At 46.9% G+C, this 14,765-nt stretch overlaps 4 protein-coding genes across 4 annotated transcripts; 2 read left to right on the top strand and 2 right to left on the bottom strand.

The window, feature by feature from the left end:
• Positions 1-543: 543 nt before the first annotated feature.
• Positions 544-944, top strand: CTRU02_205177 (CFEM domain containing integral membrane protein; the record flags this gene model as incomplete). Its single annotated transcript, XM_036724244.2, has 2 exons — positions 544-598; positions 658-944. The coding sequence occupies 2 exons, from the start codon at positions 544-546 to the stop codon at positions 942-944; spliced, it is 342 nt and encodes a 113-aa protein (XP_036583871.2).
• Positions 945-1,673: 729 nt separating this feature from the next.
• Positions 1,674-2,955, bottom strand: CTRU02_205176 (pectate lyase a; the record flags this gene model as incomplete). Its single annotated transcript, XM_036724245.1, has 6 exons — positions 1,674-1,944; positions 2,010-2,186; positions 2,237-2,355; positions 2,415-2,521; positions 2,576-2,751; positions 2,804-2,955. The coding sequence occupies 6 exons, from the start codon at positions 2,953-2,955 to the stop codon at positions 1,674-1,676; spliced, it is 1,002 nt and encodes a 333-aa protein (XP_036583872.1).
• Positions 2,956-5,282: 2,327 nt separating this feature from the next.
• Positions 5,283-6,284, bottom strand: CTRU02_205175 (FAD dependent oxidoreductase; the record flags this gene model as incomplete). The annotated part of the gene is made up of 1 exon (XM_036724246.1): positions 5,283-6,284. One exon carries the CDS (start codon positions 6,282-6,284, stop codon positions 5,283-5,285), a length of 1,002 nt encoding a protein of 333 aa, XP_036583873.1.
• A 2,512-nt stretch (positions 6,285-8,796) lies between these two features.
• CTRU02_205174 (heterokaryon incompatibility protein) lies at positions 8,797-10,884 on the top strand (the record flags this gene model as incomplete). The annotated part of the gene is made up of 1 exon (XM_036724247.2): positions 8,797-10,884. The coding sequence occupies one exon, from the start codon at positions 8,797-8,799 to the stop codon at positions 10,882-10,884; it is 2,088 nt and encodes a 695-aa protein (XP_036583874.2).
• Between the last annotated feature and the right edge of the window lie 3,881 nt (positions 10,885-14,765).

The raw sequence follows: 14,765 nt of genomic DNA, 5'->3' as shown, positions 1-14,765 counted from the left end.
TGGTAAGTAGGTCTACGGCTAATATCTGTATGAAGTTGCTCTACGTTACTCAGTTCCTATATCTTTTGAGGCAGTATGATACGTCCTCCTCATTCATCTAGGTAAAACACATAAGGCTAATTCAGTTTAGGGTCGCTGCCAAAGCCTCCATCTGCTTTTTCTACTTACGGATATTCATTACACCGTGGTTTCGCAAGACAGTAATAGCCCTTCTTGTCCTTCTTGTCGTACAAAATGTTCTTTTTCTATTGCTACTATTTTTTCAATGCTTCCCAATGCAGTCGATATGGGATCGATCGATACACGGCCACTGTCTTGATCTTACGGCCATAGCTTTTGCAGGGGCTGCATGTACCCTGACATACGACGTCATTCTCATTATTTTACCGCTTCCTGAGCTGATCAAGCTGAAACTTGAAACACGAAAAAAGTTGCTGTCTATTTTGTTGCTAACCTTAGGCTCATTGTAAGTTAATAGAAGCCCAAACTTCTAGGGAGTATCGAACCTGAGAGCTGACAAGTCACAGTGCATGCGTTGCAAGCATGATTCGAATCAAGTATTTGGTCTCATATGCTGAGTATTCTTTTGACCCCACCTGTGAGTGCCCAGCTTTAAAATCACGTTATCTCTTCACATTGCTGATTTGCATTCCCCAGGGGACAATGTGGATGTTGTCATTTGGTCACTCATTGAGGTCAATTTCGCAATGATATGTGGCAGCCTCCCTATGTTGCGACCCATATGCAGCAAAATACGCAAGTGGATTGCCCCTTGTAGTTCTATGATACGGGATAAATCTCATGTTGAGAGCGGAGACCAAACGAAATCGACGAAATCTAGCCTTTCGTATGGCCCTGGCTCGTCATACCCGTTGTGCAACTCTCCGCATAAACAAGATTCAGAGTCAGGCAAGAACCGTTCTATGACCAGCCAGTATTCATAGAGAGAAATATCAAAGTGTTGACGGATTCAAGGTCGTAGACTCTAAAGCCAGTAAGCTGAGTCTGATCCATCAAAACAACACGATCAGAAGGAGTTCAGATAAGAATCTATGTTTTGTGGTGTATTAAGAAAGTAGCTTGATTCATTCCTGACAAATAATATATAATTCATGAGAGCGCACGAAGCATACAGTGATATTTTTGACAGTCACAGCCGGCTAGGTTTCTCTACCCCTAGGTTTTTAAAAATCTCTTTACTCTGGGTGCTCATGACTGTAATTGCGGTTGTTTTTATCAGAGTGAGACGAGAAAAATTGAAATCTACTTTCACAAAAAAGAATGCATGCGTGCAGCCTGAAATATGGCTGATCGTCACCAGTGTCCTCTAAAAGAATAGCTCAACATGATTAGTTTTGTCGCCGAAATAATCAGACTTTGCGGAGACCGGGAGCATATTCAACTTTTGCAACTGGAAATTTAATTCAGAGCCATCTTTCATCTAAAAGATCAGATTCGAAATATTGTAGAAGTTGTGGGAGTTTCAAAAATATCATCAGCGTGAAAATGACATGTACAAATTGAATTAAGTATCTACAAGTAAGATAAGCTGAACTATCCGCATGCCACATGCCGAATGTCCTTAGAAGTAAGTTAATCTGGTAGGAAAATGGTGTTTAAATGATCGACACTTTGGCAGTATGAAAATTCGGGACTTATTGCGTCTCCGTGGTTTAGAATGTAAGCTTTTGGCCAGCCTGTCCAGGGACAGTGGATTCGACCTTGGCAGAGCCAAGAAGGGTGTAAGGGTAAGGGGGGGAGTCAGCGTCCAGGCTGCCAACCGGGGCAGAGTTTTCGGCACCACCAAGGTCATTGTCAATGGCATTGGCGAAGCCCTTGATCTTAGAGTCCTGGGTGGTGATAGGAAGGAGGACGTTCTTGAACGCGTTGCTCTGAACGAGAACCTGCGCACCTTCGCGGGTGTTGATACCAGAAGTATGTCCGCTGGAAATTGTTAGAATCACATTTTTCCTTTTGTGTCTAAAGCTGCAGATTGCATCAAAACTTACTTCAGGTAGTAAGAGTTGTAGATGTGGGCAGTACCGAAGCGAACGGATGGGCCTCGGGATCCGAAATCAGCCCAGTAGTTGTTGGCGTAGGTGATGTGAAGGTGGTCCTTGTCCTGAGCCCCATTGGTATCGCTGTGGCCAATCAAAGAAGTCTTCCAGTGGTCGTGGAAATGAGTGCTTTTGTATGTTAGAAGTGGAACGGGAATCCCAGTGTCTTCGGAACTTACTAAGAAACGGTAATGTAGTCAGAACCGTGAGAAGCATCGACGAGGCCGTCATAAAAGTCCTTGTCCTGGTCAAGAGAGGAGCTGAACTCGCAGTGGTCCACCCAAACGTTGGTGGTTTCCTGTGTGGGCAAAATGTTAGTCTGCGGACTTCAAGTTGAATCATTTTAGGCCAACTTACGTCAATTCTGAAACCGTCGCCATTGGTGGCGGGGACCTTGCTGGATTTGATGTTTCGCAGAATGATGTTATGCTGGCGGCGAGCATACAGGCCGATTCCCTCGAAACCTAAAGAAAATCAACGATCTCGTTTTGTAATCTAACAATGTTGAGATAACTGACCAGCGCCTGGAAGGCCGATAATGGACTTGTTGCTACCAATGCGAACGTTGGCACTACCCTTGATGAGACCCTCGACAACGACGATCTTGGGCGAGTTGTCCTTCTCACTGACGGCAGCGGCGAAGTCATCAAGGGTAGAGACGCGAACGACTGGGCCACCGGCACCGCCGGAGGTACTGCAGACTTGTGAGCTGGTGTCGATTGTCTAGCCTTGAATTCATTTCTTACCCGCCATTAAGGGTAGCATAGCCTAAAGTTGCTTTGTCATTGAAAGATGCTGTCTTATCCGCCGAAGCCTTTCCTTCGCGCTGTTTCGCGGGAGTAGGAGACGCAGCCGCAAGGCCTCCGAACAACGTCGCCAGGACAATAGTGAACTTCATGTTGAAATACCGATTTCTAATCGGGAGTGATTGAGGAGGTTGTTTAAAAGACCAAGTAAACTAAGAATTGAAGAGTATGAAAATGTCGCTGTCAGAAGCTACAAGAACCTGAGAACTACGCTACCCGTTCACACTTTATATACGTGATCTTGACTGTCTTCAACAGGCGCTGTTTCTGTATGATATGCAAGGGGCTTCCGACCAAACGGCTATTCCGTGCTGCCCAACTATTTTCAACATGACCTCGCTATCTACACAGAGTTAGCTCCACCCGCCGAGAGATTACAAGACTTAAAAAAATAAAGTGTGGTATGGGTTTGCGAATCATGTAACCTTAAACATTCCGCGAATGGCAACTCTTCGCCAGACAGCAGCTCATGTTCTCATTCGACATGCCCTCCACATAGCTATTTATTTTTCTCTGGGGACCCTAGCTACGGGAGAGATGACTAGCTGAAACCGGTGAGATTACTGGCGCTAACACGATTACATGTACTATGTAGGCACATTACGAACATTTAAGCAAACCAACTACAAAGAAGCTTGTCAACAAAGTTTCGACTGGTGCTTAATTTATATTCGTCAAGTGGAGAGGCATCTGTATCACATATATTTGAGACCCTAATTGAGTCGTAGAACACTCGGGTTAGCGTTGCCACACCACATCAAATGATATTTCTCTCGTACTCACGTGTAGTCCCAGCACGATCTGAATGTGGGGAGGCTTCTTGACTCCACCAAAGCCCATACGGAATGAGTAACTTGGGTAGCTTTTGATGCACATTTGCCGGTGGGCGGGGCACGGGAGCCCTGGTTTGGATCAAGACCCAGCCGGTGGACGGAATCCTAGGCAGTGAATCTTCCTGTCATTGGTGGCATAAGAATTCCATATGCATGAGATAATTGCGAGATATTGGCAAAAAGTTGTTTTTCTTGCGTATTTCCACATACTTGATCCCACCAACAGCCGATTGTCAGTCTCGCCGAGTGCCAAGGCTACCATGGTCATGGACTCGGCATCTCTTCTCACTAATTAAGCTTTTGGAGCAATCTATATCTCTTGGACACTGTCAGAGAGCGTTGCTTGTGCAGATGGTCGATTGCCTAAGCTAGACAAGTTCGCCTGTCAGAAGTCTCGTCGATGTTTAAGCTATTACCTTAACCCTGAAAGTGCGGTTGGTTTCGCCAGATCTTCCCTTTCCTGTAGAGATTTCATTGTTTGGTGCAACCATAGTATATCTTAGGGGTTAACGTTTGTTTGGCGAGATGGAACTAAAAAGGTCTCTTGACACGGACTTATGCCAGCAGAAGCATTTTGATGGGTTCTTCAAAGCAATTTCTGTTACGGTCTTGGCAAAGCCTTGGCATGACATGCAATTCCCGGCAATCCGAGGTTCGACAACCGATATCGAAAATAACAAATAAAGTACAGAACACTGTGATTGTTACATGAATTGAAATCACTGGAGCTAGCAATCATGATGAGGAGTTCCCGACTTCAATTATTCAGTTGTCATCTGAACCAACATCCTCTGAAATCAAGAAGTTAAACGGCGAGAGATGAAGCTTAAGACGGGAATCTTCTCCACTAAACAGAACACATAATACAATTGAGTTTAGGCAGCGCATTCTGTTTTTTTATATTTTGATTGGTGGAGCCAACACTCTCAAAACTCCCGATGCGTCGAGACAGCATGATTTGATCCAAGGGGAAACCTTGAATCACGCACTCCCATCATCTCAATGTGCACTTCGTCTGACACATGAAATTTTTGTGGGGGCTTCTCAGCTTATGAGGTTCGTGCTGGAAAAGAAGCCAATCCACAATATATTGATCATAAACTGGTAGGTACATGAAACTGCTGATCAGTTCATCTCATCACCATTCGAGGATTCCGTGAACTCCGGTCTTACAAGGTAAACCTGTCGACCGAGAGAATGCGCGGTAGTTTATCTGCTCACGCTCCGTCATAGAGTATTAACATGCTGCGTACGAAATGTAGTCTTCAAGCAAATGCTCGAGAAGACTATCACGGACGCATAACTGACCAAATTTTGCTCGCACATTTATTATAAACTAGCAATCTGTGAAAGGAAAGCTGTTTGAAAAAGGACGCAGCTGACCATCTTCATTAGTATTTCTAATTGAACACGTTTTCTAACAAATGAGACCTTTTTTTTTTTTTTTTTTCGCTTTCTTCTCCCAGTTTCCTCCAGAGCTGATTCAATACTAACAAAGGGAATTTGACTAATAAAAAAAAAGACCTAAATATGAATCGAGGCGTAACAGAAAGTTCAAACCTGACAGTTAGATCAATTCCACTTGTCTAGTTGCTTGTGTACGCCTGCAGCCGGAAGCCCCTAAAGAAATATCCGCTGACACAGCGCATGCTCGTCCAGTTCGAACCCATGTAAAGGTAACCGCCCTCATCCGGGCAGTAGATAAAACCGCGCACAACTGAACTGGCCTCCGACGAGCTGCTTGATTCGCAGTCCCCGTGGATGGTATTCGGGCCAAGAATCACCTCCCTACAGGTGATACGGTAGTTATCATCGCTCTGTACGTCATTGTACACCTTGTTATCGGCAGCGGCGGGATTAGGCTGATAGTAATTTACCAAAGTTTTGTTTCGGCTATTGAAGTTGTGCAGCTGCCCATCACGGTCGAGGTAGAATGGTGAGGCAGCTGTTATGTCGTTGATGAGGCGTATAGCACCATTGCCTTCAACGGTCACGTACAGGCTCCCGTCACCGGATGATTGAAGAATGAAAGCATCCGGTACCTCTGTGGGCGTATAAGCTGCTAGAATTGTACTAGTGCTTGTCACAGTCGTCGAGGAGGCCGGTAGTGTGGTCGTTGTGGCTAAGACGCCATCACACGAGCAAGCGGACGAGTAGCGCGCCGTTGGGACGAGTGAGCCGATGGTTAACTGGCAAGCCGTTTGAATGTAGGCTGGCATGTTGCTCGGGCTATTCTGCAAGGGCACGCAGGATGGCTCAGCGGCTGCAGTAGATGAGGCTTGGCGTCCCTCAAGCTCCTCTCGCTTCATCTTCCTAAGACCCGGGAAAGGGTGATCCACCGTGGTGGTAAATGACGTGACGGTTGCTGTTTGAGTCACGGTTGACAGGCAAGGAGTTTCGGTGATGATCATCCATGATGAGCAGTCAGCCAGAGCAACTTCGGCCCCAGGGCGCAGGCCCGCAACCGCGCGAAGGCAGTTGTCTCGATCGCACCCAGCTTGGCGACCATGTAGCTCCTCCGCTGGAGATGCAGTCGCTCGACCGGCGACAAGGCTACCAACAATAATGGCAAAAGATGCGGGCTTCATGGTTGATGTAAAGAATAGGATAGTTTTGGGTTTGACAAGTGAAGTGAAGAGGTCTTTTCAATGAGGTGTTTTGAGTGTGTAGTTGAGGAAATCTCCCATGTAAAGTGGCCTCTTCTTATACATCTCAACTAGACAATCTCATAGGTACATCTAAGGGGAAGACGACATAAATCGCGATGATATTTCATGGCTGAAAAACATCAGCAAGCCCCGTTACGCAGCCTCTTTCCATTCAGAGGCTTGTAGAAATGCATAATATCCCCAGTCGAACCCGGATTGGCATGAGATTATTGAGCCAACTGCTGACAAACGTGACCTCCTAGCAGATTGTGGATATTAGAGACAACAGATCAAACGATAAAAGTTTGTTGCTCGCTTATTTTCTTCGTTTCATGCCTCCTCACTCGTGATTGTTGTTGTTATTTTTTTCAGTATGCGTCAAGTTAGCAATCCAGAAAGTTACCCCATCAAGCTAAGCAGCAGAGATTCAGCAAGCCACATCCGTCCACCCTTTTGATTTGGGTGTAGGCTTCCATCTCAAGGCACAAAAATTCTGATATCTGGAAATTAAGAGACACAGGCTGAGACACGATCGAGATTGACGTAAGGTTCAGCAAACCGACATGTTTCACCACCACATTCCGACCGCAGCTGTGCTTGTAACCAATTGCGGCGAGTCCGTGACTTAGCAATCCAATGTGTTTAAAATGGTATAGAATCCCACAGCTACACAATTTCAATATCCAGCAAGCCACTTCAACTCGGTTAGCCCGATTCACTCGTTTCCATACTCATCGTGATACCAATCCACCGCTGTCAAAACCGGAGAACTAGCAAGCCACGAATCAGCAATTCATACTGCAATCTTTCTGTTGCTTCAGGTCCAACCTGCAGGAGCCAATGTCTTGGGTGTTTTAAACTAACATACTCAGTCGAATGTTGTTGGGGCGCTTTAGTTCTGTACTGGAACTCGCAAGCAGGTTTGTTTTATAGTGGTCTGAGTTCCGCACGCATCAGTGATTTAATTAGTTTCCAGTCAAGTTTACTCTACGCTAATTCAACCTTTCATTGGGAATTTCAGCTTGCCCCTGGACCACTACTCATCAGCCGTGATATTCCACTGTGTACCTAGCTTATTGTTGCAGTCACATGTCGTTGTTGTATCAAGCGCATCAACTTGGTAAGTCTTGCATTTCAGTACCATACCTGAACGTTGATAATGCAAGCTGGCATTCGGCATTTCCCGGACGGAGTACCGCGCACGTAGAGGATGGTCACTACAAGTTCATACTTACCAGTTCAACTGCTCGAAATCGTTAAATTAGAGTATCGCCAATTTCCGGTTCATTCATTCTTGGCTCTCTCGTTACGAGCTTTGGAAGGCATTTACTTGGTGTTCGCTCTCAACGGACGTGCCTCGGATATTTGAGGACAATTGTATTTTGAAATCTTATCAAAGTGCTCGTGAAATGCCACGGTTTTGTATCGTCGTGTTATACACAAATTCCTCGTCATTTGGTACTTTATCGGAGCCAGAGTATCAGGATACAACTTTAATGTGGTTGACAACCGGCTACTTGTTTACCCATATGATGGAGTTACCTATTTGATTGTGTCGTCACCTTGACTCCAGATGTAGCTTACACCTGTTTGATAAAGGACTGTCTTTGGTGATAGTGAGGTACCTTCTGTCGTTGGATACCATGTGTTGTATCAGGGACAGTATGGCACAGAGTGAACAGGTCAGTAGAAGACGCTGGCTAGGTGGTCTTCTCTGGCCCTTCCAATCAATCAGGGGATTGGGACTCCTCGTTCTTGTAGACTACTGGTTTGGCAGGAAGCAGTCTGCCCCTGGTTTGCCAAAGTGCCCCTTGCGTGCCCCTTGGATTCCCCCTTACACGGCCATCTCTAGACACTTGGCCTTGTAGTGTCCAGGCCCATGGCATGGTTCGCTTTGGCAATTAGTTAACTCTCACCTTTGGTAATACACTACTTTATTCTAGAGCAGTTAAGAAATTTAACAAGTAAACGAAGAAAAAAAAGGGCCTCGTAGTTTAGGCTACTGTTATTGTGCTGCGAGTGAATTAGTGGAATATTAGCTCCCATGCTCTGTTTTTAAACTTTGACGATATTACCTTCTTTCTTTTTCCTGCTCTGTATCAGAACTGTTATTAAACCAATGAATGAATGAGACGTTATTGCTATGGATTCAACTGTTATTAACCCAGGTTGGAAAAGATGAGGCTCGTTTTGACTGGATCACGACTGTTGCTGCTGCCTGAACCACACTGCTTTGTCAACGGATCAGGAGGCGAATGACAACCCTGCAGCCTTCATATTCGTAATGTAAGCAGCACTCAGCCGCAAACTGACCCTTTTTCCAGCTGAAGCTGCTGCTAGGCATCCGAAAACTTCGCAACCCAAGTATAAGTTTTGCCATCAGAACCATCTCAGAGATCTTTGCGATACGATTCCCAACTGGAAGCAAAGAATCGTACGCACATCCAGTGCCATGGAAGAATTTAGAAGTGACAGACATGCCCAGAGAAGCCTTGGTAAAAGGGACGCGAATTCATACTGGTTTCAAAGGCCTTCTCCTGGAAGGCAATCCAGAGAGAATTACAGTGTCACCGACTACACAGATATTACCATCGCCCCTCTTTTGGTTCGACCTGAATCTTCACGCATGGAATCTCGGCCCGTCGCTCGATATGCACGACCTCGTGCTGTTGATCTCGACAACACCCTTTCTTCCGAAGAAGTCAGGTTAGTGCTCGTCGAACCCTCGGAGCCTGGTTCAGATATCGAGTGTAGCCTACGTACTTTCGGGTTGGATAATATACCAGCGTATACCGCAATCTCGTATGCCTGGGGAGACCGCAGGGACAACGTAAGGATACTTATCGATGGAAGACCCAGGATGGTGACGACTAGCTTGCGCGACGCCCTAATAGCTCTTCGGGATTCAGTGCACGCAATCTGGGTGTGGGCTGATGCTATCTCGATCAACCAGTCCGATATTCAGGAGCTTAGCCGCCAAGTTCAGATCATGGATAAGATATATGCAACAGCTGAGCGTGTAGCTGTCTGGCTAGGGCCCGCCTCGGCGTCGGAGAAGAGTGGTTTGGCATTCGAATCGTTGCTTGGCGTTGTAGAAAATTCAAAAGAGGAACCATTTCCAGCCCTGATTGGGGATTTGATCAACTCAAAGCCTGCAGTTGAGGCGATAGTCAGTCTTTTTGAGAGATCATATTGGAAAAGGTTGTGGGTAATGCAAGAAGTCTTTTATGCTCAAAGGATCGAAATCTATTGTGGCACTGACAAAATCGGTTGGGACGCCCTGATGAAGACTGTGGATCAGTTCAGCACGCCTCATTGGAAACGAAGAGTCGACGAGTTATATCCTCCAGGAGGTGCGGCGAGTCGGTTTTCGAAAAGTCATTACTCTTTTGCTCAGATTTTAACAACCCAGGGCCCCAAAGGTCTGTTTGATCCTCGGAGAAGGCGTTTCCAAACGGCCTCGGTGGGAAACAAGGAGTCGGGACTGTCAGGTGAAGCTTTGGAGCCCAGCCTACCAAAACCACTCACGGTCATGCGCATATGTAGAAGCAAGCTGGCTGCGCAACCACAGGACAAGGTCCTCGGGGCTCTCAGCCTGCTCCCGAGCAACTCATTTCTCAGAGAGTTTCAACACACCCCGAAAGAAGCTTACACGGATATTGTTGCCACCATAATATTGAAGACCGAGTCTCTGGACATCATATGCGAAGCAATCCACTATCCCTTTCATCAAGATACTTTTGATCTCCCTAGCTGGGTGCCGGACTGGTCTCACGCACCGGACACGGTATCGTTGGCGGCCACTCAGCTTGCGCACCGAACAGCTTTTCAAGCATCGAAAGGTACAAAATGGGAGTACAGCCCGAACTTGGCGCCATGGCCGTTACGCAACGAGCTTCCCATTACCGGAATTACTTTGGGTACCATATTTGAGAGGGGAATGGCGGTCGGTACAATGGGCAGACTGACCAACTACCTCATGGCTTTTCTGGAATGGAGACACATGCTAATGGACGAGCACGATGGTTGGGACAAGTCTTTACGGGAGACTTTCTGCAAAACGTTGTGCCTAGGGGATGTCCCTTCGACGCTTGATCTCGGTTCAGGAGAACGGCAACTGGACGACGGAGAGTGGATTGACATATCTTTCCACCTCTTCGCGGCCTTTCTTCAACAACGGTTGAGTAGGTTGCCCTTGGACGAAGAGCTATACATGTACAGAGACAAAGAATTCGATTTTGAGAAGAACAAAGCTCGTCGGATCTTTCAGGAGTACTTTGGGGACCGCATGATGGGCCGTTGCTTCTGTCTTCTCCAAGAAGGCGAGGGACAAACCAAAATGGGTATGGGAACGGGTTACATGGGCGTTGGTGATTTGGTTGTAATTGCTCACGGGTGTTCTACACCTATCATCCTCCGCCCGACCGGCTTGGAAGGAAAGTTCCAATTCATAGGAGACGTCTACGTGGATGGGTATATGGACGGAGAGGCTATCGAGGATGCTGCGTTCGGGCCAGTTCAAAACTTCGTTCTGTGCTGACGCGTTAATTCTGTCAAGGAACAGTGGAATCATCATGAAGCTAGCGGCGTCGTCATGTAATCTCGGAAACTCAGCTCTTCATCATCTTTTCCACCTCGTGCAAAGCCTCGTGTCCCCTCGTTTTCGTTTTCGCTTGTTCAACCATTCGTCAGGCATTCATCGACATGGTAGGCTGTGTTGTATCACCACGTGGGTTTGTCGATCAAGATGGTAGAAGAAAACCGGCAAATTCCAAAACTCCGCCTCGGATCCAGAAAATGTAAAGTGTAACAACGTTTAATAGTTCGGGGATACGGATGATACGGACCCTGAACAGCTGAATCTTACTATCACCATCGTTTTGCCCTTGGAAATTCACAATCGGTTGTCAGCGAAGTGCGCCTTAGAGCCTCCTCGCGTGGAGGGGTCAGCCTCTCGTTTTCGCTGTCGGCTGCATTTACCGTATAGAATCGTTGCGGTGAAACATAGATACGGCTGTACACAGCAAGTGCGTCTCACACATGTCTAAAACGCAAGTCTGACGGCATCGTTCTGTCCAAACCATCAACTTCATTTTTTCATTCTTGCATGGGTCCCAGCTGGTCAGGCCGACAGTAATATTGCACAGGTTTGAGGAAGGTCAAGAAATGGCCAAGATATGAGATGGAGTTGCAAAATTAAAAAAGCAGCCAAAAGCGTTTGAGACATCCAATCACATTTGTCGTTGCAACCAGTTAACAGGGATGATGAAATGTCACAAGAGGCAAGATCCGTAGAGAATGAAACCCCAGGGCGGCTCGTAAAATGCAAATGCGGAATAAAAGATAGAGAAAAAAAATCAAAAAAATCGCTCATGGCATTGCCAGACTGGCTGAACGCTCGGCTCCCACCCAGAAAATTCCATTAAATGGCCGAATTCTTGGTTCTCAACCGGGCTTTCTGCATTTGCCCCCAAACTGCGCCTCGCTCAAATGGCCTTGGCGTGTCGATTGGGGAGGGGTGGGCAGCTTTTTCAACACTTTGATACAGCACACCAAAGCGGCGCCGAAATTCCAACTACGAAACCAAGGGGAAAATGGCGCGAAATGCGCGCTTTCAGACAATCGACGTCATTTTGCAGTAATAATAGTGGCAGTGCAGTCCTTTTTAAGAGGGCAGTGCTGTCTTCAGCGGGTCTTGGCACTGAAAGCACGTCGTTGCTGGTACTTCTGGATGATGAAGAGGTTGGATGACAGGAACAAGAGCCAATCACATTGATTAGGGTAGCATTCTGCGTCAGAATACAAGTGGCCTCGGACATTCTTCCAGCCGATTAGGTATGAGTAATCTAATGATGTACGGAGTGTTCTAGAGAAGTCACGCAGATCGCCATGGCATCTTGGACACAATCGGCAGAAATATCAAACATTAGACAAGCTCATAAAGAAATTTAATAGTTACTCCCTGTTGGATGCAGAAAATCAAGTCGAGCTGAAAACGTGAAACATAGTTGACCTTAGCATGGTCATGGAATGTGGCTTGTATTACGTTGGACTTACTGTCGGCGCTAATGTTGGCCGTGTGAGAGACACCTCGAGGTCATTTTTTTGCTTACACATCAGATACCACGTACGTCTCAGGGCCAGATGATGATAATGGTGATGATGCGTAACGACGTTGGGAAACACGACACAGGTTCAAAGCCACCGGCCGCGTAGTCATGACCAGCACACGCGAAACATGCACGAGTCCAAGATGAACGAACTGTAACAACACAGCCAGGTGACGTCCTGTATGTGGCTCAGTAATGATTGTTAGTTCATCGACGTGTTCATCGAAAGAGACTAGGCCGTTGCTTGATTGCCACTGGGGCGTGTCAGTACCGTAAAGAACCCCCAAAGATGTTCTCTTTAGACAATGAGGTTATCGGTAAACATTCTCATTGGCTGGCATGGCAAACATCAGGGCGAAAGTTACCGACCACCATGGCGAACATTCTGAATACTTTTTTTTTCCTCTGGAAGGAGTCTGAATAGCGGGTCCAAAGCGGTATCCGTGGATCCTGGTTCTTGGACCACAATCCCATTGCAATGGCCTAATAAGCAGGGCGCAATCGACAGCAAGGTATATATCATAACCCACCGGGCAGTGTAAGCCATCTGCGGGCTCGACTTGCGATAGATTAGGTGGCGTTTAACTCGGAGTATTTCCATGATAGAGCCGATGAGTATCAAGTGGACACCGGCGCAGGATCGTTCAGATAAGCAGTGCGAAGGTTTGTAGACTTTTCGTAACTGCAGCAGATAACCACCAATTCGAGCGGTGCGACATCTGATGTTGATAAGAAACGCCCATGGGATTTCTCTTACTGGAGGAGCTTGATGGTTAAGCAAAACGATTAGTTCTTGAAGCTTAGAGACAAGTGAAAGCTTAATATCGATCGAAAAGTGACAGAAGCTCAGTGGCTAATTAGGGGAGAATGTACAATGGTTGACGTGCCTAACGGTGGATATTGTGTCTCATATGGCACTAACTGTGGACCACTGAATGGTAGGGTTACATGGAAAAGGTCTAGTATGGTATATTGGCGCCGGTGGATGGTAACGACTAAAACAGACTGAAACATAGTGTATGCTCATGAAGGAGCATCCTCACAGGACGGAGTCGAATCTCAAGTAGCGGGTGAAGAAAAGATTGAAACAAAAACGACAACTAAGCTAATAGCTGCCTCCACCCCCGGTCCTAAACAAGCAGGCGTCTAATATCGGCCCAGATAGCTTACCCTGTGACCACAAACCCGGGGATGCGTTCCTACTAATTAGTGACTATTAACTGTTCAAATCGGGTTCAATTAATGCCATGTTCGGGCATTAGATGACAGCTCCTTCCTGATGGTGTGTGAAAGGCCGATTGGCTGGAAGGTTCGGGAGAACCCCTTGAGAGTTCCAGAACGGCGCTCTTGCCACTAATTGCTTGTGCATAGTACGTGCCTTGTTCCCTGTACCCCACTACGTACCTTACTATCAGCAATCACTACTGATATGCTATCCGTGGTAATAGTGTCGACCAGCATCGCGGAAAGGAGGGACGTGCAGCCCCTGTACATCGTCTGCTTACCTAAACCGGGGATTATATGGGGGCTCCCTCCCTTGGCTTTGCTAAACGAGCCAATCAAACCCTTGGAGGCTGCATGCCACAGCCACTCTTGGCGCTGACTAGCGCACACCTTCGAGCTTGATTCGACGGTGACATTGGATCGCGCGACCACTCCCTTTATTTTTTTTTTCCTTTCATTTCTTGGCCCATCAATGTCGAAATATGTCTACACCTTCTTTTTTGTTTTTATTTCTTTTTGCTTTCTTCTTTCTCCACCGTCACTATCTTGTCACACACATACACACACTTCTCCCCCATTCTTTTCTTACCAACCCCGACCTTGTCGACACCTCCAAGACAGTTGGCATTGTCTCAAGTTGCTGTTTCTCCGGGGCTCGACTCGGCCTGTGCTTATGTGCTTATTTCACTTTGACAGGACTTTCATATCCCTACTCACTCCTCCTCGCTTTCCATCTGTGGGATCAATCATGGCACGCGACTCCACTATCACCATAAACTTCCATCCATTCCGGGCCCATCTCCACGTTGATCTCGAATCTTGATAGACGCCCCCCCCCCCCCCCCCCCCCCCTCAAGGTTCAAAGGTCTAGTGTTCATAGTGAGCGGACATGAACCCGATGCATGCACCCATTATCTAAACCGCCTCCGGCCTTCCCAATCCCGCCGCTTCCCGACAATCCCTCCCTCCCACCTTGTTCCCGCCGTGGCCAGCCGGTAGGTCTCCGTGAGTTTTCCTCGAAGCTGTCGGACACTGTCCGTACAACAACAGGTGAAGACCTGTCTCGTGGATGAAGCTATTAACTTAA

This window comes from Colletotrichum truncatum (genome assembly GCF_014235925.2).
Source record: "Colletotrichum truncatum strain CMES1059 chromosome Unknown Contig_0003, whole genome shotgun sequence".
Classification (NCBI taxonomy): Eukaryota; Fungi; Ascomycota; class Sordariomycetes; order Glomerellales; family Glomerellaceae; genus Colletotrichum; species Colletotrichum truncatum.
Note: the sequence above shows the minus strand (reverse complement) of the source record. Positions and strands in the feature narration are given on the sequence as shown.